Source organism: Trachemys scripta, chromosome 1 (assembly GCF_013100865.1).
Source record: "Trachemys scripta elegans isolate TJP31775 chromosome 1, CAS_Tse_1.0, whole genome shotgun sequence".
In the NCBI taxonomy this organism is placed as follows: Eukaryota; Metazoa; Chordata; order Testudines; family Emydidae; genus Trachemys; species Trachemys scripta.
Genome location: NC_048298.1, coordinates 139,591,144 through 139,613,383, shown reverse-complemented (window position 1 = coordinate 139,613,383; position 22,240 = coordinate 139,591,144). Strand labels below are relative to the sequence as shown.

The following is a 22,240-nucleotide window of genomic DNA, read 5'->3' as shown; positions in this document are numbered from 1 at the left end:
TTTTTTGGTCCTATAAAACCCCTAAACAATAGTACAGATTTTTAAGCATCATCTACTGGCACATTTTTATTAACTGTTTCCAGATATACAGACATATAGCACACTTGTAACATATCTCTTCCCATAAACGAAACAATCGTTTAAATTAGTTTTTGAATTTATTAGGCAACTTTATTGCTCTTCCATTCTAAGTGATGATATTTTGAGTCTCTTTCCCTCTCTTTCTGTTTGTCTGCAGGAAAATTCTGTGCTGCTAGATTTTCTGGCATCACCATAATGACAAGTCATGAGGGTTGCTAGTAGCTGCATCCATGTGGACTCACTTAAGTCATTCAGAGAGATCAACTGCTCCTTGGCTGATCTCAGGAAACAACAGCTGCAATGGTAGAATTGTTCTTATACTATCAGCATGTATGATGTTTGCTTCTCTTTCCATACATGTCCCAGCCCCTCCACCTCTTGTCTCTCTCATGAGGAACTCCTCATACTCCGACTAGCTGTCGTATCTGGAGCTCAGGAAGCGCTTTGTCTTTTAGCTATAGTAGTATTTGGCTTGTTGTCACTGCTCTTTAACTTGGTCTGTCACCTTTTCCACCACTGGCTTCAAAAGCTTATTTGCTGTGAGCAGTGGAGTCCAGGGTCTGCACGATATGAGATGCTATAATGGGCTGCTGCCCATGCACCCATGCTTTCTGTTGCTGTATTTTTCCAGCCCAGTAGAGCTTTCATGGATCTTCACTATCCCAGTTTGTCTTTTCTAGTAGTTTCTTGGCAATCTTGACAGATGTTTCTGCTTTGCCATTAGACTGGCTGTGATAGAGGATGGGAAATGTTCAAATTCCCAACATGCAAACTGAGGTCCATTATCTATTACAAGAGTCCTGAAATTCCATGCCAGGCAAACTGAGCTTTGCAGCATTCAGTGACAGAGGCGGCTGCTGTTGTATATAAGGGAATTTATTTCCCAGTTCCAAATACTCATCAACCATCAAAAGGTAGGCTTGATTTTCCACTATACAAATGCTCCAGGCTGATCATCTTGTAATAAAATTGCTCCCAATGCTCACTCACTAGCATCACATAGAATTGTTACAAGTTCCTTCACAATTTTACATAATATTTTAGGTAAACTGGGTGCCCTTTCAAACAAAACGGAGTGTTCAGACATATAGGAACAATGAGTGCAGGCCATACCTATGGAATGAGGGACTGTAGCCTGGACAGCAGCAACAAAGAACTCAGACAAGCTCCCATTGTGATGCTGTGGTAGAAAGGGCTAATGCAATCCTTGGATGTATAAACAGAGAAGTAGTGAGTAGTAGGAAGGTGATTTTGCCTCCATATACAGCATTGGTGAGACCGATTCTGGAACAGAGCATCCAGTTCTGGTGCCAAAATTTTTAAAAGGTTGTTGAAAAATTGGAGGGTGTGCAGAGAAGAGCCACAAAACTGACTCAAGGGCTTAAGAAAATGCCTTAGAGTGAGAAATTTAAAGAGCTTAATCCGTTTAGTTGATCCAAAAGAAGATTAAGAGATGACTTGATTACAGTGCAGAAGTCCAGTACCTTCATGGGAGGAAAATACCAGGTACTGAAGAGCTCTTAAATCTAGCAGAGAAAAGCAGAACAAGAACCAATGGCTGGAAATTGAAGCGAGACAATTTCAAATTAGAAATAAGGCACCGCTTTTTAACAGTAAGGTTGATTAGCCATTAGAACAAACTATCTAGAGCAGTGGTGGATTCTCCATCTCTTATTGTCTTCAGATCAGGACTGGATGCATTTCTTGAAGATAGACTTTAATCAAATACTTTAATCAAAAAAGTTATAGGGCTCAATAAAGGGGTAACTGTGTGAAATTTTCTGACCTGTGACACATTAACACCTCTCAGGAATGATCTAGGTGTACTTAGTCCTGCCTCGGTGTGTGTGTGTGTGTGTGTGTGGGGAAATCGGGGGTACTAGATGGCCTCTTTGGGGTCCTTCCAGTCCCTCATTTCTAAGACTTTTGTGACAGAATGTCAGACTGGATGAACTAATGGTCCCTTCTAACCTTAAACCCTATGCATTTATGAATTAACAAATCCCACAAATTGCTGTATATCTTGCACATTTGTGGAGAAGGAATGCCTCACATGGCTTGGACCTTCTCAGGGCTTGGGTTTAAGCCCTGTGCTGTTCGAAGGTGTCTGATATACAACATAGCTGACAGGCATGATCTCATTTTTTTTCTCACTCAGTTTGAGATTCACTGACATGTACTATAAAGCAGTACATGATAATGATCAGCATTAATCTCTTTGAGGGAGTCTCCATAACCAAACCCTAAGGTATCATCTGCAATTACATCAACCCTCTTGAGTCTCTCTAGCACTTCATGTTGACATCTCTGGTATGCTTCTAGCACTAGAGAAAAGTCACATGGCATTTACAGCCATCTAGATCTGACCAGAAGGGTCCAGAAAGACATCAAATGAGGGCTTTCTTCATCAGGTGTTAGCACCAGAAACCATCTTTGGCAAAGAAAAGACCTTTGCCTTTGGCAGGATCCCTTAAATTGTTGATAAATGATAACAGGAACATTGTTAAGATTTCTTGAGGAGTAAAAGTGCATAGGCAGAGTTTGCTTGTTTTTTATACAGGTACCATATCTGTTAGACACATAACTCTCTTTCAGATAGGGTGACCAGACAGCAAGTGTGAAAAATCGGGACGGGTGTGGGGGGTAATAGGATCCTATATAAGAAAAAGACCCAAAAATCGGGACTGTCCCTATAAAATCGGGACATCTGGTCACCCTACTTTCAGACTCCCATTTCCATGAGATTGTCAGTCTGTTTTTTAAAGTATCTTCTTCAATGGAACTTCTCTTCTGTGTCAAGCTCATTGTTGCAGTTTCACCCCTGGGTTGATTTCCAAAGGCCATTCTCCAGGAAGGCATCCAAGGCCTGTAAAAGCATCCCAATGATAGGGACTCTTTAATGCAATGCTTCATCTGTCATTGGCAAAAGCCCACTGGTTCTGCTGAGGCATCTGTGGATTTCAATTAGCAGAACCCCATTTATCGGACCTATTTGGGACTGGAGTCAGATCGGATAATCAAAAATTGGGATAATCTGAAGAATGGGAAAGTGAGAGTCTGCAGTGCCATCTAGTGGCCACATGAGCTCTGGACCAGTGTGAGCTGCTTGTTTGGTTAATACGGAGAGCCAGAAAATGGAGAGTCAGATAACGGGGTTCTACTGTATTTCAAATATGAATCATCCCAGGGGTTAAATTAATGTGTCATTGGAGAGATTTAGCCTGGAGTTGTTTGTTTTCCAGTAATGTGAGTGATTTATCTTGTGCAATTTTACAGTAATCTTTGCCTTGCAAGTAGAGCCACTGCCAGTTTAACATGGGAATGTCAGAGCTGGGTCATGCCTGAAGTTTTAGTTTTGCAAACCACAGTTTTCCTTCATAGTTCATGGCCTCAGTGCAGTGGGTGTTGGTGAAGACAGAGCTGTGCTTTAGACTCCTTTTAGTCTCTCTTGAATTCAACCTTCAGATAGCAGGCCTGGCATCTTTCACACCTCTCTGTGGAAACCGGCAGTCTAACCACTCTGGGGCTGGATCTCTGGGGTGCAGCCCGTTTACTACTTGTGTTAATACAACAGGTCCAACTGGGTTTGGCACCCCTCAGTCTTCTCCGGGCACCTGTGAGAACAGGTGATTAAAGTAGCATTTAACTGCCGAAGGGAATACAGCATTTAGAAGAATGGACTAACAGCAAAGACTCCTATGCACATATTTCATTACCTAGGCATAACCATTGCTCAGATAGGTCCAGCTTATTCCCCTGTCTGGACTGGGAGAGTCAGGGCATGGCTACACTTGCAGATGTAGAGTGCTTTGAGTTAAACCAGCCTTTGGAGAGCGCAGTAGGGATAGCGCTGCAGTATGTCCACACTGACAGCTGCAAGCGCACTGGTGTGGCCACATTTACGGCACTTGCAGCTGGACCACTAATGTTGATTTTCAGTAAGTCTTGGAACTTGGGAAAATACCAGAAGACTGGAAGAAAGCTAATGGGGGCGCAGGAACAAACCATCCCAAAGTGCAGAAAGAATAGCAAATATGGCAGGCGACCAGCTTGGCTTAACAGTGAAATCTTCGATGAGCTTAAATTCAAAAAGGAAACTTACAAGAAGTGGAAATTTGGACAGATGACTAGGGAGGAGTATAAAAATATTGCCCAAGCATGCAGGGGAGTAATCAGGAAGACCAAGGCACAACTGGAATTGTAGCTAGCAAGGAATGTGAAGGGTAACAAGTAGGGTTTCTACAGGTATGTCAGCAACAAGAAGATGATCAGGGTAAGTGTGGGTTCCTTACTGAATGGCGGAGGCAACATAGCGACAGATGATGTGGAAAAAGCTGAAGTACTCAATGCTTTTTTTGCCTCGGTCTTCACAGACAAGATCAGCTCCCAGACTGCTGCACTGGGCAGCACAGTATGGGGGGGAGGTAAGCAGCCATCAGTGGTGAAAGAAAAGGTTGAAGACTATTTAGAAAAGCTGGACGTGTACAAGTCCAAGGGTCCAGATCTAATGCATCCAAGGGTGCTGAGGGAGTTGGCTGATGTGATTGCAGAGCCATTATCTTTGAAAACTCATGGCGATCGGGGGAGATCACAGACGATTGGAAAAGGCAAATATAGTGCCCATATTTTAAAAAGGGAAGAAAGAGAACCCAGGAAACTACTGAACGGTCAGCCTCACTTCAGTGCCCGGCAAAATCAAGGAGCAGGTCCTCAAGGAATCCATTCTGAAGCACTTGGAGGAGAGGAAGGTGATCAGGAACAGTCAACATGGATTCACCAAGGGCAAGTCATGCCTGACCAACCTGATTGCCTTCTATGATGAGATAACTGGCTCTGTGGATATGGGGAAAGCGGTGAATGCGATAGATCTTGACTTTAGCAAAGCTTTTGATTGGATGAATGGATTATAAGGTGGATAGAAAGCTGGCTAGATTGTCGGGCTTAACGGGTAGTGATCAATGGCTCAATGTCTAGTTGGCAGCTGGCATCAAGCAGAATGCCACAGGGGTCGGTCCTGGGGCGGTTTTGTTCAGCATCTTTATTAATGATCTGGATGATTGGATTAATTGCACCCTCAGCAAATTCGCAGATGAAACTAAGATGTGGGGAGTGGTAGATAGGCTGAAGGGTAGGGATAGGGTCCAGAGTGACCTAGACAAATTGGCGGATTGGGCCAAAAGAAATCTGATGAGGTTCAACCAGGACAAGTGCACAGTCCTACACTTAAGAAGGAAGAATCCCATGCACCGCTACAGGCTGGGGACTGACTGGCTAAGCAGTAGTTCTGCAGAAAAGAACCTGGGGATTACAGTGGACGAGAAGCTGGATGAGAGTCAACAGTGTGCCCTTGTTGCCAAGAAGGCCAACAGCATATTGGGCTATATTAATAGGAGCATTGCCAGCAGATCGAGGGAAGTGATTATTCCCCTCTATAAGGCACTGGTGAGGCCATACCTGGAGTATTGCATCCAGTTTTGGTCCCCCCACTACAGAAGGGATGTGGACAAATTGGAGAGAGTCCAGTGGAGGGCAATGAAAATGATTATGAGGCTGGGGCACATGACTTACGAGGAGAGGCTGAGGGACCTGGGGTTATTTAGTCTGCAGAAGAGAAGAGTGAGGGAGGATTTGATAGCAGCCTTCAATTACCTGAAGAAGATAGAGCTAGGCTGTTTCTCAGTGGTGGTAGATGACAGAACAAAGAGCAATGGTCTCAAGTTGCAGTGCGGGAGGTCTAGGTTGGATATTAGGAAACACTATTTCACTAGGAGGGTGGTGAAGCACTGGAATGGGTTACCTAAGGAGGGGTGGAATCTCCATCCTTAGAGGTTTTTAAGGCCCAGCTTGACAAAGCCCTGGTTGGGATGATTTAGTTGTTATTGGTCCTGCTTTGAACAGGGGATTGGACTAGATGACCTCCTGAGGTCTCTACAATTTTTGAGAAGTTGTCTGCTTCAGAGATAAAATGTGCTATTTATTATGTATTTTGATGTGCTGAATTCAAATATGACAATTAAAACAACTGATTGGCTACTGTTTCTAAGATATTTAAGTTTTTAAATTTTATGTCTATGTATATTGTGTAGATGGGAACAGGCGTTCTAACGTAAGGGAAGGACCGGTCTAGCCCTTTAAGGAAACGCCCAGTCATGGAGAACCTGGACCACTTTGCCAGGTAGGCCCAGCGTGTGGATGGCTTCCTACTTTCGAGGAGGATACGCCTGACACCCTCCGAACATCTTCTCTCCTCCACGTTTAGCCACTGATCAGCCACGCTGTCAGGTGGAGAGTATATTGGAGATGTTGGCCACCCCCTCATGGAGCGGGAGGGCCACTCTGGCCGGTGCTGAGGACGAGAGTACATTAAATAGCGAGTCCGAGGGTCCCTCCATCTCCTCAGCTTGGAGGTGGAGACTGGACGCCACGCGCTTTAGCAGCTCCTGATGGGCCCTGAAGTCCTCCTGCAGTACGGAGGGGGCGGGGCTGCGATCTTGTCCTCCAGTGTGGGGGCTGGGGCCGGTACCGAGCTCTGCATGTCAGCCGGTGCCACGGGATCCACCCCTAGATCGAACTCCTCCTGCAGTGCCGAGGAGCCTTGACCCGTCGAGGCATCCCTCAGGGGCCTGGATAGCACAGCCGAGGATGCTTCTGATGCCCCTGCCACCGACCGAGGGCCTTGCTGGGCGTGCGCAGGGGTACAGGGGGTCCACTGGCACCACTGGCTCTGCCATGGGGGCCCCTGCCATTGTCCCTGGTGCAGAATTGGCGGTGCCAGCTGTTTGGGTTGACCCGATTGAAGCCTAGGGCGCTGCGTGCAGGACAAAGTCGGGGTTGTCAACGACCTGTCAGTGCCGTGCGAGCGGTAGGAGTGGTGGTACCTAGCACAGCTTCTGCCACGGTACCTGGACTCCGGCATCGAGGAACGGTGCTGCCTCGAGCTGCTGCTAGTCAAGATGCTTCGACGCCTGGACCCATGACAGCGAGGAACAGGCAAACCCTGCCAGGAGTTGCGAGCTCAGTGCCTCAACGCGCGAGAATCAGAGTGCGACCGGCGCCAGCGTCCGTGCCGGGAACGGCTCCTGTAGTTTCATCTAGAACGGGAGCGACTGCGGCGTCGGTGCCTGTCCCGCCGATACCTTGTACTCGGCATGGAGCGGTCCAACTGCGTTCCGATGGCACTTTACCAGACAGCCTGGAGGGCGATGAGAGCGGAGGCTGAGGACTGTGTCTCGACCGGACACTGGGCGATGAACAAGCCCCAGAGCGGTCCCCTGACTGGGATCTGTGGTGGTCGACGTCGGCTGGTGAGAGCCCAGCGGCAGCTTGCCTCTGGACCGTGGTCCGGGTGCCGGCGGGGCCCCAGGCACCTGCAGGGACATAATGTCTCTGGCCGCCTGCAGAACCTCCGGTGTCGAAGGCATGCGGACTTCAGCCAGCAAGGCCTGAGTCGACGCAACCAGGCTTCTCTGTTCGACTTGAGTCAGAGCTCTAGAACCCAGGGGGGAACCAGGGCTGCCCGACGTGGGCCTAGCCTCACTCCGTGCCTTGTCTCTACGCTTCTGTGAAGACGACGCCTTTCTCTGCTTCCTCATCGGGGAGTGGTGCCGACCACTGGCGAGTGCCGGGGGGTCACTGTGCACCAAAGATAGGGTGCCCGGTGCCGACTCCGCTTGGCGCACCGGGGTCGGAGCCAGTGCCAACTCCATGAGAAGGGCCCAAAGTCGGATGTCTCTTTCTTTTTTAGTTCTGGGTTTGAAGGACGTGCAGATTTTACAGCGGTCCCTGATGTGGGTTTCACCCAGGCAGCGGAGGCAGTCGGAGTGCAGGTCACTCCTGAACATTGAGTGCCTACACGACTCGCACGATTTAAACCCTAGGGCCCAGGGCATGCCCCGGCCCGAGCTCTAACTAACTAAACTAGAACTTTTAACAAACTAACTGATATATATAGGTACTACTGAACAACAAACGAGGTTGGGAAGAGCTGCAGCTAAGCTGGAGCAAGTAGTTCCGATGCACCTTCACTGGCAGCAAGAAGGAACTGAGGGTGGGGGGAGCGCGCGACTCCCCTTATAGCGCGCTATAGCGGCGCCACTCCAGGGGTTGCAGCGGCGCTCCCCCCTATGGGTACTGCTGAGGGAAAAACTTCCGGCACCAGTGCACGTGGCGAGCACGCACACCTACTGTGGAATACACATGAGCAAGCACTCAAAGAAGAAATAAGATTTTCAGAAATCATCATATTTGACATGAGTACCTGGCTGGAGGCCTGAGGCTGGATCACTTTAAGGGAGTGCTGTTTGGACTTCTGAGTAACCAGTAAGGTAATAAAGAAGCTGTTTTATGCTGGCTTGGTAAATCTAAGTATTGGAATATCCACCAGCTTTTGGGGGAGAGGGATAGCTCAGTGGTTTGCGCATTGGCCTGCTTAACCCAGAGTTGCGAGTTCAATCCTTGAGGGGGCCATTTAGGGATCTGGGGCAAAAATCTGTCTAGGGATTAGTCCTGCTTTGAGCAGTGGGTTGGACTAGATGACCTCCTGAGGTCCCTTCCAACCCTGATATTCTATGATTCTTTGCAGTCTGCCCTAATTGAGTGACCACATCTAGGACCCCAGTCACAGTATCCATCTAGGAACAAAGAATGTAGGTCGTACTTATGGAAAGCAGTGATTCTGAACAAGATTTGAAGGTTGTGGTGGAAAATCAGATGAACATGAGCTCCCAGTGTGACACTGTGGCCAAAAGGTTATTGCAATCCTGGGATGCATAAACAGGTGAATCTTGAGTAGGAATATAGAGGCTATTTTACCTCTGTTTTTGGCACTGGTGCAACTGATGCTGGAATACTGTGTCCAGTTCTGGTGTTCATAGTTCAAGAAGGATGTTGATAAATTGGAGAGGGTTCAGAGAAGAGTCACAAGAATAATTAAAGGATTAAAAAAAATTGTCTTATGCACTGAAAGAGCTCAATGTATTTATAGTAACAAAGAGAAGAATAAGGGGTTACTTGATCATAGTCTATAAGTACATACATGGGGGAAGAAATATTTAATAATGGCCTCTTCATATGCTCTATACTTAGCAAACAAAAGTATAATATGATCCAACAGTTAAAGGAAGATAATAAGTTGAAGCTTGACAAATTCATGCTGGAAATAAGGTATATATTTTTAACAGTGAGAGTAACCAATCACTGGAACAATTTACCAAGGCTCCTGGTGGATTCTCCATTACAGATAAAGCTAAGAGCTTTGGGTATTTTTAGTAAAAGTCATGAACAGGTCATGGGCAATGAAGAAAAATTCATGGAAGCCCTGACTTTTACTAAAAATATGAATGACAAAATGGGCAATTGCGGGGTCCCCACACCGCCCCCAGGGGGTCCCAACTCAGAGCTGCGGGGTCCCCCCACTCCTGGTGGCTGGTGGATTTTGGGGTCCCCTGTCGCCCACAGCTCAGAGCAGCCAGGAAGTGCAGCTACCTGCAGCAGCCAGGAACTGCAGGGGGCCCCCGCCGCCCACAGCAGCTGGAAGCTCCAGGGTACCCCCGCCACTCGCAGCGGCCGGGAACCTCATGGCACCCCCACTGGCCCCAGCAGCCCAGAGCTTTGGGGCATCCCTGGCAGCCAGGAGCTCCAGGGTACCCCCACCGCCCATGGTGGCTTGGAGCTCGGGGACAGCAGGGGTACCCCACAGTTACCAGCAGTTACCACAGGCAGCGGGGGAATCCTGCAGCTCCCGGCCACCACAGGCTGAAGTCACAGAGGTCTCTGGAAGTCACGCAGATTCCGTGACTTCTGTGACCAACTTGAGAAAATCGTAGCCTTAATCGCAGACAATTTTTAAATCCAGATTGGATAATTTTCTAAAATATGTGTTCTAGGAATTATTTAGGGGCAGTTCTCTGGCCTGTGTTTTACAGGAGGCCAAACTAGATGACACAATGGTCCCATCTGGCCTTGGAATCTATAAAATATACCTCTCATGTACAACATTGCTAACCCCAAACATTTAAAAGTAATGAGTATTTAAGGCTTCTAATTTAGAAACTTAAATACTTTTGAGGATCTGGACCTCATTGCCTCAGATCAGTCCCCAACAAAGAATTAAAGTAGTGAAAATATTTTACTTCTGACACCGTGTGAAAAGCTGCTGTAAAGAGCTGCCCACAAGAAGCCATTTGCAATGCATAGCAAGAAGTCTTATTGGTCCTACAAGCTCCAGGAACAAATGCTGCATATTCTTGAGCACCATCTACAGGCACCGTAACTACTTACATATATAGCGCCATAGAGTGCTTTTGTAACCCTGGTCATATAAGATGATCTCTTAAACTTATACCTCGCATAAACCTACTGTAATACATGGGCCCCACAGGTCAAATGGAAAAAAAACAGTTCATGATATTTCAGAAACAGTCCCAAAACATCTAAAACAAAGTAAAAAGAACAGAGTACTTGTGGCACCTTAGAGACTAACAGATTTATTAGAGCATAAGTGGGCTGTAGTCCACAAAAGCTTATGCTCTAATAAATCTGTTAGTCTCTAAGGTGCCACAAGTACTCCTGTTCTTTTTGCGGATACAGACTAACACGGCTGCTACTCTAAAACAAAGTAATATTTTATTACAGAAACATGACCACTGAACACACCCTAAGTCACACATCTTAGTCTTGTAATAAATGCATCAGGGAACTTCTAATTGGCTAGAAAGGTTTTCTATGACATGAAGAAACTGCTAGGTAGATACAACACACCAATAAAATCACCGCTGCAACATCTGATGAAAACACGATCCACTTCTGTGTGTCATCACCCACCTTGCTCAGTAACCCCAGCTCCCTGAGCAGTGGGGCAAACAGGTCTAGTGAAAACTGAAAAGTACTCAAGATACAATGTAGGCCAAAATGTAGGCCAAAAGAAATTGTCTCAAGTAAATTGTACTCTGTTCTGCTTATTTTGCTTTATACTCCATTTTGCTAACTTTGAATTATTAAGAAGAAATTATTTTGAGTTTATTCTTTGCTGATTGTATTAATGATTGTTCTTAGAAGGATAGAAATTTTATGCCTGTAATTATTGCCTTATTTACTGTTTGGTGTATGAGTGAAGAATGTGTGTTATACTAATTAACTGAGACGAGACAGCTGGGCCGGATGGTCAAGAGGGGAGTGGAGGAGTCGCGAGGCACCAACTTTATTATCAGAATTACCCGGATGGCAGATTGACAACCCTGAAGCAAAGGCATACACACCAAAGACAAGATAAGGAGTTGAGCCTGAGGAATGAGATACGAAATAGCTCCGGATCCTCCCGGTAACAACTCAAAATAATGTTAATTAAGAGCAACCTTGAATACCTCGTGATTGACAGCTCCGGTGTGACACAGCAAGGTCCGTAAACTTGTATGGGAACTTATTACTATAAAAGAAGGGTGTATTGCCATGGGACTTTGGGTTCGTTCTGCATCATCATCAGAGCTTCAAACACCTTCGACAGAGACCCAGCTCCCCTTCCCTCGTGTGCAGTTTCAGCTGGCCACTGGAAGTGACCGAGCAACACTAAGGATCCAGCTGGAAGCATATGTTGATTTTAATGCTTACATTGTACTCTCAATAAATGCGGCATATTGCCTTATCCCCTTTTAAGAGATTCCATGTGCTTCTTATAAGCATAACAACTAGACCAGCACCTAAAACACCAACGTATGAGTCACCAGGAAAAACAAATAGGAACAAGCTAGACTGCTACAGGTCCCTGTAGTGAAATCATATGAGCTGACTACCTCACCCCTGTGAAATGTGGCAAACTAATACAGACTAAGTGACCGTAAGGCAGCTATGGAAATGGGGAGGTGCAAAGCAGGGTCTAAACCCAGAAAGGAAGTGACAGAGCATCTAATGGGAGAGGAGCCATTGAGACAGAGAGACTCCAGCCACTCCAATGTCCTAAATAAGAGGAAATGCAAGAAAGATATTTCCACAAATTGTCAAGAATCAGAACAGACTTCTTGTCAAAAAGTGATAAGGAAAAACTGGGCCTGACCCAGAGAGAAAAGGAGAGAAATGGCAAAGATAGCAGCACACAATGTAGCAACCTGCCAGTAGATCCAGGAATGAACAGGAATAACAAACGCACACAGAAGCAAGCTTCAGACACAGCATGTAGCCCCATCCTGAGTGCATCTTACCTGCCTCAGGCAGATATCTGGGGAGACTGTAAAAAAAAGAGACACTTTGACCACACTTGTATAGCTTGTTCTGCCAACCAAGTCTCACTGAATTGAACTGAATAACTGATCTGCGTGTGTGAGGAAGCTAACCGTCCACATGCACGACAGTGTGTGTGTGTGTGTGTGGGGTATGGGGAGCTCACCGTGCACCTGCACGACGCGGGGAGGGGGTGTTGCACAGGAGGGGGTTGTGGGGAGCTCACTGTGGGTGTGGGAGGGTGTTTGTGGGACCCCACCATGCATGTGCATGACTGGGGGGGCCATGTTTGTGGGGAGCTCATTGTGCACATCCATGACTGTGTGTATGTGGCTGTTTGTGGGGAGCTCACTGTGCACATACATGACTGTGGGGGGTGGGGGAAGCTCTTTGTGCATGTGTCTGTGAGGCGCTAGCTGGGTGTGTCTACTCTGGAACTGGAAGGAGTAATTCCTAGTTCGAGGGACATACCCATGTTCGCTCTGATCGAGCTAGCATGCGAACAATAGGGTGAAGCCATGGCGGTGCAAGTGTTCCTGTCTGTGATGCTAGGCACCTACTCAGGTAATGAGCCCCTGCCACCACTCATGACATCTACATCGCTACTGTTGGCATGAACTCAATCAGAGCTAATGTGGGTCTGTCTACCTGTGCTGGGAATCACATCTACTAGCTCCAGCATAGAAATGCCCACTGTGTGTGTGCAGGGTGTGCAGGTTCAGGGTCAGCTGAGCTGCCATACCTGCCCTGGCCCACTTGTGAGCTGTTTGTTTTTTTACCTTACCTGCCACTGCTGCTTGCATCTGGGATCCCTTCCTGGGCACTGCTGAATGAGCCCTTCCAATCTGGTGCAGTGCCTAGGGGCACCTGAATGGTCTCCATCTCCGGAGAGCCCTCCAAGGAGAGAGCTGAGTTGATCAGCTGCTGGATGCTCTTCTGCATGTGCTGCTCTGTGGCCCTTCCAGTCTTGATACTGGGTCTTATGGCTGACGGGGAAGTTTCAGGGGTGGCTGTGACTGGCTGGACTTGCAGGGGGCCTGCCAGCTCTGGGTCCCCTCCAGGCTTGAGACTTCTCTGGGTCGGCACACCTGGGATGTGCCTCCTGATCACTGGTTCCTGGCCCGAGACAGCATAGGCATATTTCAGAATAGTGTTGACATTGGAGTGAAGGCGGATGTCAGGATGCAGCAGGGTAGTCTGACTTGTGGGTCTGGGGTCTGCCTGACCCAGCGCTGGGGGAAGAGCAGACAGAGAGCAAGTGAAGAAGGGACTGAACCTCACCCTCACTTCTTAGAGTGTATCCCTACAAATAAACACACACACTGCACGTACACACATTCACACACCCTGTCCAGCTAGGCCTCTCTCAGATTCATGTTCCTTTAGCTTTGCACAGACTCTCACATCCCCACTGGCTGCTGAGCTGCACACACTTCCTTGTGATACGTGCATGCCCACCCACGTGTCCATTCACTGTGCGCACACACAACCCTTGTCCCACACTGCCAGGGATGTGCACTCCTACACCCACCTTGTAACACACTGGCCTGCTCCACCATGCACACCTGTATGACCCACTGCATTCACACATGTTCCCTTCCCTCCCATCGGGCCCAAACCCTGAAGAGAGCTTCTCAAAGAGTCAGGACGCAGGGGAGGGCCATGGGGAAGAGAGGCAGAGGTGAAAGTAAGCCGGTATGGTACGGTACGGTGTACTGGCAAGAGCCAGTACACCATGCCGGATTGCATTGGCTTCCGGCTGCCAGAGCTGCGGTGGGTATTTGAAGGGCCTGGAGCTCTGCAGCGGCTGGAGCCCCGGGCCCTTTAATTTGCCCCTGAGCCCCGGGGGCTCCCAGCCACCTCTGCAGCTGGGAGCCCCGGGGTGATTTAAAGGCCCTGGGGCTCCCAGCCACAGCCGGTGCCCCAGGGCCTTTAAATCTGGAGAGGCCCCGCCTCTTCCGGGTGAGGCCACACCCCCGCTCAGGACTCCAGCCATACAGGTAAGTCCTGTAAATTACTTTCACCCTTGAAGAGAGGAGATGAGAAGGGCACGTGGAGAAAGAACCAGAAGTGGATATGGAATTCATCCAGCACCATGGTACCTGCTTCGCTAGTGGACCCAGCACGGGAAGACCAGTTGCTTTTTGCCCAGGAGCCCATGGTATCAGACACCTCTCCTTGGGCACGAGGTTCTTTGGGGGGAGCCATATCAGGACACAGGATCCGCTGAACAGGGGGCAAGGAAGGTGAATCTAGAGACCCTACTGTAACCATCCCTCCTGAAGCCCACACCTCCATTGAATTACACACAAATGAGACCCCCCCCACTACAGTAATCCCTGTTTGAAATAATCCCAACAATGCTCTCACTTCTGCTGCAATAATCCCTTGACACGCCTCCTCTCCACTGTGATAATCCTCTCAACACACCCACCCCTGGAAACTCCTCCCCTCAACTGTGACATCCCACTCTGAAACCCCTCCCCTCTAGTGCAACAATGCCCCCAAAAGCCCTCCGTTCTACTGCATTAATCACCACCACACCCCGGCCATTCCACTGCAATTATTCCCCCAAACTCCACCCCCTTCACTCTTATAATCTGCCCAAACCTCTCCCATATGTTGCAATAACCTCCCAACCCCTCCCATCCACTGTTATAATCCCCTGCACAACCCTCCCCTGCACTGTGGTTCTCTCAGTAAAATTCCACCCCTGCAATAATCCCTCCCCTCCCCTAAGAAAATCCCCCCCAAACACCCTCCTCTCCACTGTGATAATCTCCCCCAAAGTGTCAACCCCTCCACTTTATAATCCACCCAAACCCCTACCATCCACTATGAAAAATCTCCCCAGAAATCCCTTCCTTACATCGCAATAATTCCCTTGAAACCCCTCCTTTCCAATTCAATAATCCTTCCCAAACCCCACCCCTGCCATAACCTCTCAAACCCCTCCACTGAAATAATCCCCCAAGAAATGCCTCCCCTCCACTGACACTCTCCCTCAAGCCCCAACCCTCGACTATTCATACCCTACACACTATAGTAATAACATTTGTATAAAGTATGCCTTGTAAGGTAGCATTTGAAAAAAACTCATTATTTGCTGGTCAGTATTGTCCTGGTAACATGTGTGGCAATACTTTGTGTGAAGTCATAAGCTTTCTCTGTATGCTATTATTAACCCTTGTTCCAAACCCCACAGCCCTGCCGAGGCAGAAGTCAGGTCTGCCCAAAGCAAAAGAAGGTACGTGTGCATGCCCTAATGTGCATTTAAGCAGTAAACAGAGTCATCATGCAGAGAGGGGAAACAAACAAAGTTCAAACAGGGGGGAAAAACAGCAGGAGATATCCTTCCACACCAACTTTTTGGCTTTTGGATCTCTGCTGGAAATGTTTTTCAAGAGGGGGACTGAAATGATAAAAAGGAGGGACAAACACCCCAAAGCACCCCCACTCTCTCCCTGCCTATTGCATTCACTGCACCTGAAGAGACAAAGGAAGCAGTGATTGGATTCAGGGGTGGGGGTTCTGACCTAAAGAGATTGTCAGTAAGACTGCTGAAAGCAAGTTGTGAGAAAACTTTGCTTTGAATCTAATATAGTTTGTTAAGCTAGACACTAGAAAGCGTTTTATCTTCATTTTTCTTGTAACCATTTCTGACTTTTATACCTCATTCCTTGTACTCACTTAAAATCTCTCTCTTTGTAGTTAATAAACTTGTTTTAGTGTTTTATCTAATCCAGTGGGTTCAAGATGAAGTGTCTGGGTAACTCCATTTGGGGGTAACAAGTTATGTGCATATTATTCCCTTAAAGAAATAGCAGACTTAATATATTTGTACTGTCCAGGAGAGGACTGGGCAGTACAGGACCTATGTCTCTGGAGGGAAAATCTAATACTGGTGCTGTGTTGGGATCACCCTGCAGTATAACCAAGGTTGGTAAAAGCCAAGGTGTGGCAGGCTGGCTGCAGCACACACAGAGACACGGCTGGGAGTGACTCACATGCTGGAGACTGTTTGTGACCAGTCCAGGTTGGAGGCTGCAGCAGCAAGGCATTGTAAAGGGCATCCCAGGTTATGGGAGAGGGGTGACAAAGGCGCCCAGCAGTGTGAATTGTACCCCTGGTATGTCACACCTTCCCTTCTGATGCAATAACCACCACCACACCATCTCTCCTCCATTGCGAAAATCCCTTTGAAACCCCACCTCTTCACTGAGATAATCCATCCCTGAACCATTGTAATACCCCCTAGCTCCCCTCCACTGCAGCAATCCCCCTGAAACCCCGTGCCTCAACTGTGATAATCCCCTTGAAACCCATTCCCTCCACTACAATAATCACCTTTAAGACTCTCTTGTGACACTCTGTGCCTCAAAGCAACACACTGGCACCCACACAGTTACCCATGGTGATAGGATTATGATACGTTTTGTGAGGTATCATTTTGAAAGTCTTGATCTGTTGAACATTAATATCTTGTTGGATTGTATGTACTATCATTGTACGTGGAGTAATGAAGTTTTGCTATGTGTGTGTTACTGAAATATGTTATGAAGTTGGAAACACCCACAGCTATAAAAGGGGAAGTGACATCGTCACTTGACCTCTTTCCCCCCACAACTCAGCAATTGGAAATAGGTCTGTAGAACAAAGACTGAACTGGGGAGGTGGTCCCAGGCTGGAAAGGAGAATCCCAACCTATGCCTTAAAGAACAATACCATTAGGGTGAGACATTGCTTGATTCAACTCCTGTCCAGTTTATAGAACTCAGATTGTGGTTTTACTTTTATTTCTTAGCTTTGATCTCTACGCATGCCTCTTATAATCACTTAAAATCTATCTTTCTGTAGTTAATAAATCTATTTTATATTTTACCTAAAAGAGTGTGTTGTTTGAAGTGGTTGGGGAATCTGCTCAGGAACAAGAGCTGGTGCATGTCCACTTTCCTTTGTAGAAGGGGTGGACTGGTTAATCAACTTATACTGGTCAGGCTTTTGACCAGGGCAAGATGGTACAGCTCTGGGGTCCTAGGCTCGATGGCTGGGGGCTGGCTGGAGCCTCTCTATTGTTAGTTCATGAGTGGGGCTAGGAGAAATATTCATGTAACTCAGCAGGGGGTGTCCCTGCCTGTGGATGGCTGTGTACCTGAAGTGCAGTACCTGGAGAGGACTGCAGCTAGTCACAGCATCACAATGTGAGAGGGAGCCCAGGTTGGTGAGACAGGGGGCCCTGCTCCAGGTTGCACACCGGGGAACCCATCACACCTCCCTTCCACTATAACAATCCCATTGAAACCTCTGCCTTCTATTAAAATAATTCCCCTGAAGCCCCTCCCCTCCATTGCAATAATCTCCCCTGAAACCACAACCTTCCCCTCCTCTACAATAATCTGCCCCAAAACCCTCCCCACATTGCAATAATCCCCTTGAAAACCCTTCTTTCCAATGAGAGAATTCTTCCAAAACCCATTCACTGTCATAACCCCTGGAATCCCGTCCCCTGCACTGAATTAATCCTCCCCTAAACCCCTCCCCTCCTCTGTAATAATCCTCTTCAAACCCCAAACCTTCACTTCAATAATCCCCACAATGCCTACCCCTCCACAATGAAAATCCCCCAAACCCCTCACCTCCACTGTGATAATCACTTTGAAAACACTCCTTTCCAATGCAATAATAATACCCTTGAAACTCCTCCCCTCAAGTGCACTATTCCCCTTTGAACACCCTCCCCTCCACTGCAATAATCCCTCTGCAACCCCTCCCCTATCCCCAGAATCCCATCCCCTCCACTACAGTAATGTCCTGAAACACCTTCCTTCCTCTGTGATAATCCCCGCCAAGGTCCCTCCACTGCATTCATCACCCCCATAGTCTCTCCCCTCCACTAGGATAATCCCCACAACCCTTCTCCACTCCACTGTGATCATCCCCTTTAAGACCCTCCTCTCCAAACCCTTCCACTCCACTGCAATAATCCCCCTGCAAACACCCTCCCCTCTGTTGTGATAATGCCCTTGAAATCCCTCCCCTCCAATAATTTGCCCCCGAATCCCGCCCCTCCAATAACCCTCCCAGAAGCCCCGCTCTTCCAGTGATAATGTTCACAGAAGCCATCACTTTTCATTGTGATAATCCCCTTGAAATCCCCCTCCACTACAAAATCCTCCCAAGCCCCTCCCCTACACAGCAATAATCCTTCAAACTCCTCACCTTCACTGCGATAATCTCTCCCTCTCCCCCTCCTCCACAGTGATAATCCCCCCCAAAATGTTTCCACTCCACTGCAACAATCCCCCCCATAACCCCTCCCTTTTACTGCAATAATTCCATGGACTCCTCTCCCCACCATTGCAATAATCCCCTCAAAACCCCTCCCCCTTCCCATGTGATAATCCCCTCGAAGAGCCTCACCTCCTCTACAATAATCCCACTGATACCCCTCCCCCGCTGAGATGATCCCCCCTGAACACCCTTCCCCCCATTGCCTTAATTCCCCACAAAGCACTCCCCTCCTCGCTATAATCCTTCCCAAACACCTCCCTCCCACTGCAATAGCTCCCTAAAACCCTCCATTCCACTGTGAGAATCCCTCAAATCCCCTCCCCTCCACTGCAATAATCCCCCCAATTCCCTCACTGCAATAATCCCCCCAAACCCCCATATTCTCCTGTGATAAATGAAGGGGGGTAGCTCCCTTTTATGGACACCCAGCCAGCCAGTAGCTATAAAATCCCTCTTAGTAGCTATTCTCTAATTGATCTACCTGTAAAGGGTTACAAAGTCTCACTGCTATGCATAGGTAAAAGGAAGTGAGTGGGCACTTGGCCAAAAGAGCCAATGGGAAGGCTAGAACTTTTGAAAACTGAAACAAGACTCCCCTTTTGTCTGTCTGTCTGTTGTTCTGGGGGAGAGGCAGACAGGGAGCAGTTATGCTGTGAGAAGCTTGGGCCAGGTCTGAAAAATTATCATTATCATACCTAGAAACTACTCATCTAAAACTCCAGATATCTAAGTAGATCAGGAAATGTCTAGGAAGATGCAATTAGGTTTATCCCTTTTATTTCTTTATGTCTTGTGGATTCCTCTGTACTAACCCCAGGTGCTTTTGTTTTGCTTCTAACTTTTTAAACTGGACCTCAAGAGAGCTATTCTTGATGCTTGATTCTTGTAATTTTTTTTTAATCTAACAAAAGCCTAAATCCCAGATGTATTTTCTTCTTTTTTTGTTAATTAATAAAATTTACCTTTTTTAAGAACAGAATTGCATTTATGTGTCCTAAGGGGTTTGTGCACATTTGTTTAATTAGCTGGTGGCAACAGCTGATGTCCTTTGTTTTTCTTCTGAGCTCTTCCCTGGGGGGGGGGGGGGGAAGGAGGGGAGGATACCCCACAGGAAGGAATTCCCAAGTACGCCTTCCTGGGTTCTCAAAGGAGTTTTACACTTGGGTGGTGGCAGCATCTACCAATCCAAGGTCAGAGAAAAGCTGTAACCTTGGAAGTTTAATCCAAGCCTGGAGTGGCAAGTATTAATTTTTAGAGTCCTTGCGGGCCCCCACTTTCTGCACTCGAAGCCTTAACACCTCTACTGCAATAATCCCCCCCAAATCCCCACTTCTCCATTCCAATAATCCCCCCAAATCCCCATCTGAGCAGCGAATAGTGGAGAAGCTAACAGAGGGAGTTTGACTGGGATCTGTCCGAGAGGAACTACGCTAAGTTCTGCATTAGGGGGACTGAGTATCTGAGTATCCTGGCCACTATGGATATAGAAGCCTTCTACACCAATATTCCACACAAAGATGGAATACAATCTATCAGGAACAGTATCCCCGATAATGTCACAGCTAACCTGGTGACTGAACTTTGTGACTTTGTCCTCACCCACAACTATTTCACATTTGGGGACAATATATACCTTCAAGTCAGCGGCACTGCTATGGGTACCCGCATGTTCCCACAGTATGTCAACATTTTTATGGCTGACTTAGAACGCTTCCTTTGCTCTCATCCCCTAATGCCCCTACTCTACTTGCACTACATTGATGACATCTTCATCATCTGGACCCATGGAAAAGAAGCCCTTGAGGAATTCCACCATGATTTCAATAATTTCCATCCCACCATCAACCTCAGCCTAGATCAATCCACACAAGTGGTCTATTTCCTGGACACTACTGTGCTAATAAGCGATGGTCACATAAATACCACCCTATACCAAAAACCTACTGACCGCTATACTTACCTACATGCCTCCAGCTTCCATCCAGGACACACCACATGATCCACTGTCTACAGTCAAGCTCTAAGATACAACCGCATTTGCTCCAATCCCTCAGACAGAGACAAGCACCTACATATCAAGCATTCTTAAAACTACAATACCCACCTGCTGAAGTGAAAAAAAACAGATTGATAGAGCCAGATGAGTACCCAGAAGTCACCTCCTACAAGACAGGCCCAACAAAGAAAATAACAGAACACCAGTAGCTGTCACCTTCAGCCCCCAACTAAAACCTCTCCAGCGCATCATCAAAGATTTACAACCTATCCTGAAAGATGATCCCTCACTCTCACAGATCTTGGGAGACAGACCTGTCCTCGCTTACAGACAACCCCATAACCTGAAGCAAATACTCACCAGCAACCACACACCACTGAACAAAAACACTGACCCAGGAACCTATCCTTGCAACAAAGCCCGATGCCAACTCTGTCCACGTATCTATTCAAGTGACATCATCATAGGACCTAATCACATCAGCCATGCCATCAGGGGTTCATTCACCTGCACATCTACCAACGTGATATATGCCATCGTGTGCCAGCAATGCCCCTCTGCCATGTACATTGGCTAAACCAGACAGTCTCTATGCAAAAGAATTAATGGACACAAATCTGACATCAGGAATCATAACATTCAAAATCCAGTTGGAGAACACTTTAACCTGTCTGGTCACTCAATGACAGACCTGCGGGTGGCAATTTTGCAACAGAAAAGCTTCAAAAACAGACTCCAATGAGAAACTGCTGAGCTTGAATTGATATGCAAACTAGATACAATCAACTTAGGCTTGAATTGAGACTGGGAATGGCTGAGCCATTACAAACATTGAATCTATCTCCCCCATGTAAGTATTCTCACACTTCTTCTCAAACTGTCTGTACTGGGCTATCTTGATTATCACTTCAAAAGTTTTTTTTCTCTTACTTAATTGGCCTCTCAGAATTGGTAAGACAACTCCCACCTTTTCATGCTCTCTGTATGTGTATATATATCTCCTCAATACATGTTCCAGTCTATGCATCCGAAGAAGTGGGCTGTAGCCCACGAAAGCTTATGCTCAAATAAATTTGTTAGTCTCTAAGGTGCCACAAGTACTCCTGTTCTTTTTGAGTATTTGTTGCAGGTCAGTTTGTCCATGTGCTTCATTGTTTGAAAAGTGTGAATTGGGAGCGCTTTGTTCCAGGTGGGCCTTGAGTGGGCCTGATTGATTGAGTGGAGGGTAAGACTTTGAGCCGGGACAACTGCTTTGAGCCAGCAGAGCGGCGAACAGCGGAGAGGCTAACAGAGGGAGTTTAACTAGGAGTTTGCCTGGGGAGAGCCCACTGAAGCTTTCATCTTACAGGCTTCTCTGAGAAGTAACTGCAACAGCTGAGGAAGCTCTGAGAAGGAAGGTGATATGGATGGGGAGTGATCAGCTGTTGCGACCTACACAGGATGTGACATGTTTGTCTTTCTTCCACAGGACAGAAGCAACTTTGTCTGTACAAAGTGCAAGTGGTCTCCATATTGGAAGAGAAGGTTCAAGGACTGGAGAAACAAGCATCAACCCTGTGTTGCATAAGAGAAAATGAAGATTTCCTGGACAGATGTCAGGATATGCTTCTGCGGGCATGACATTCTGAAGATTCAGAGCAGGCTGAGCAGCGGGGACAGATG

General features: G+C 47.3%; 1 protein-coding gene across 1 annotated transcript in view; it reads right to left on the bottom strand.

Moving 5' to 3' along the window:
* ACRBP (acrosin binding protein) overlaps positions 1–22,240 on the bottom strand; it is a 63,957-nt gene that overhangs the window by 8,356 nt on the left and 33,361 nt on the right. The window contains exons 3-4 of the mRNA XM_034766619.1: positions 14,394–14,517; positions 13,076–13,523 (exon numbers count right to left, since the gene is read on the bottom strand). Of these exons, the coding sequence (XP_034622510.1) occupies positions 13,076–13,523; positions 14,394–14,517 (572 nt within the window). The remainder of the gene's footprint in view (positions 1–13,075; positions 13,524–14,393; positions 14,518–22,240) is intronic.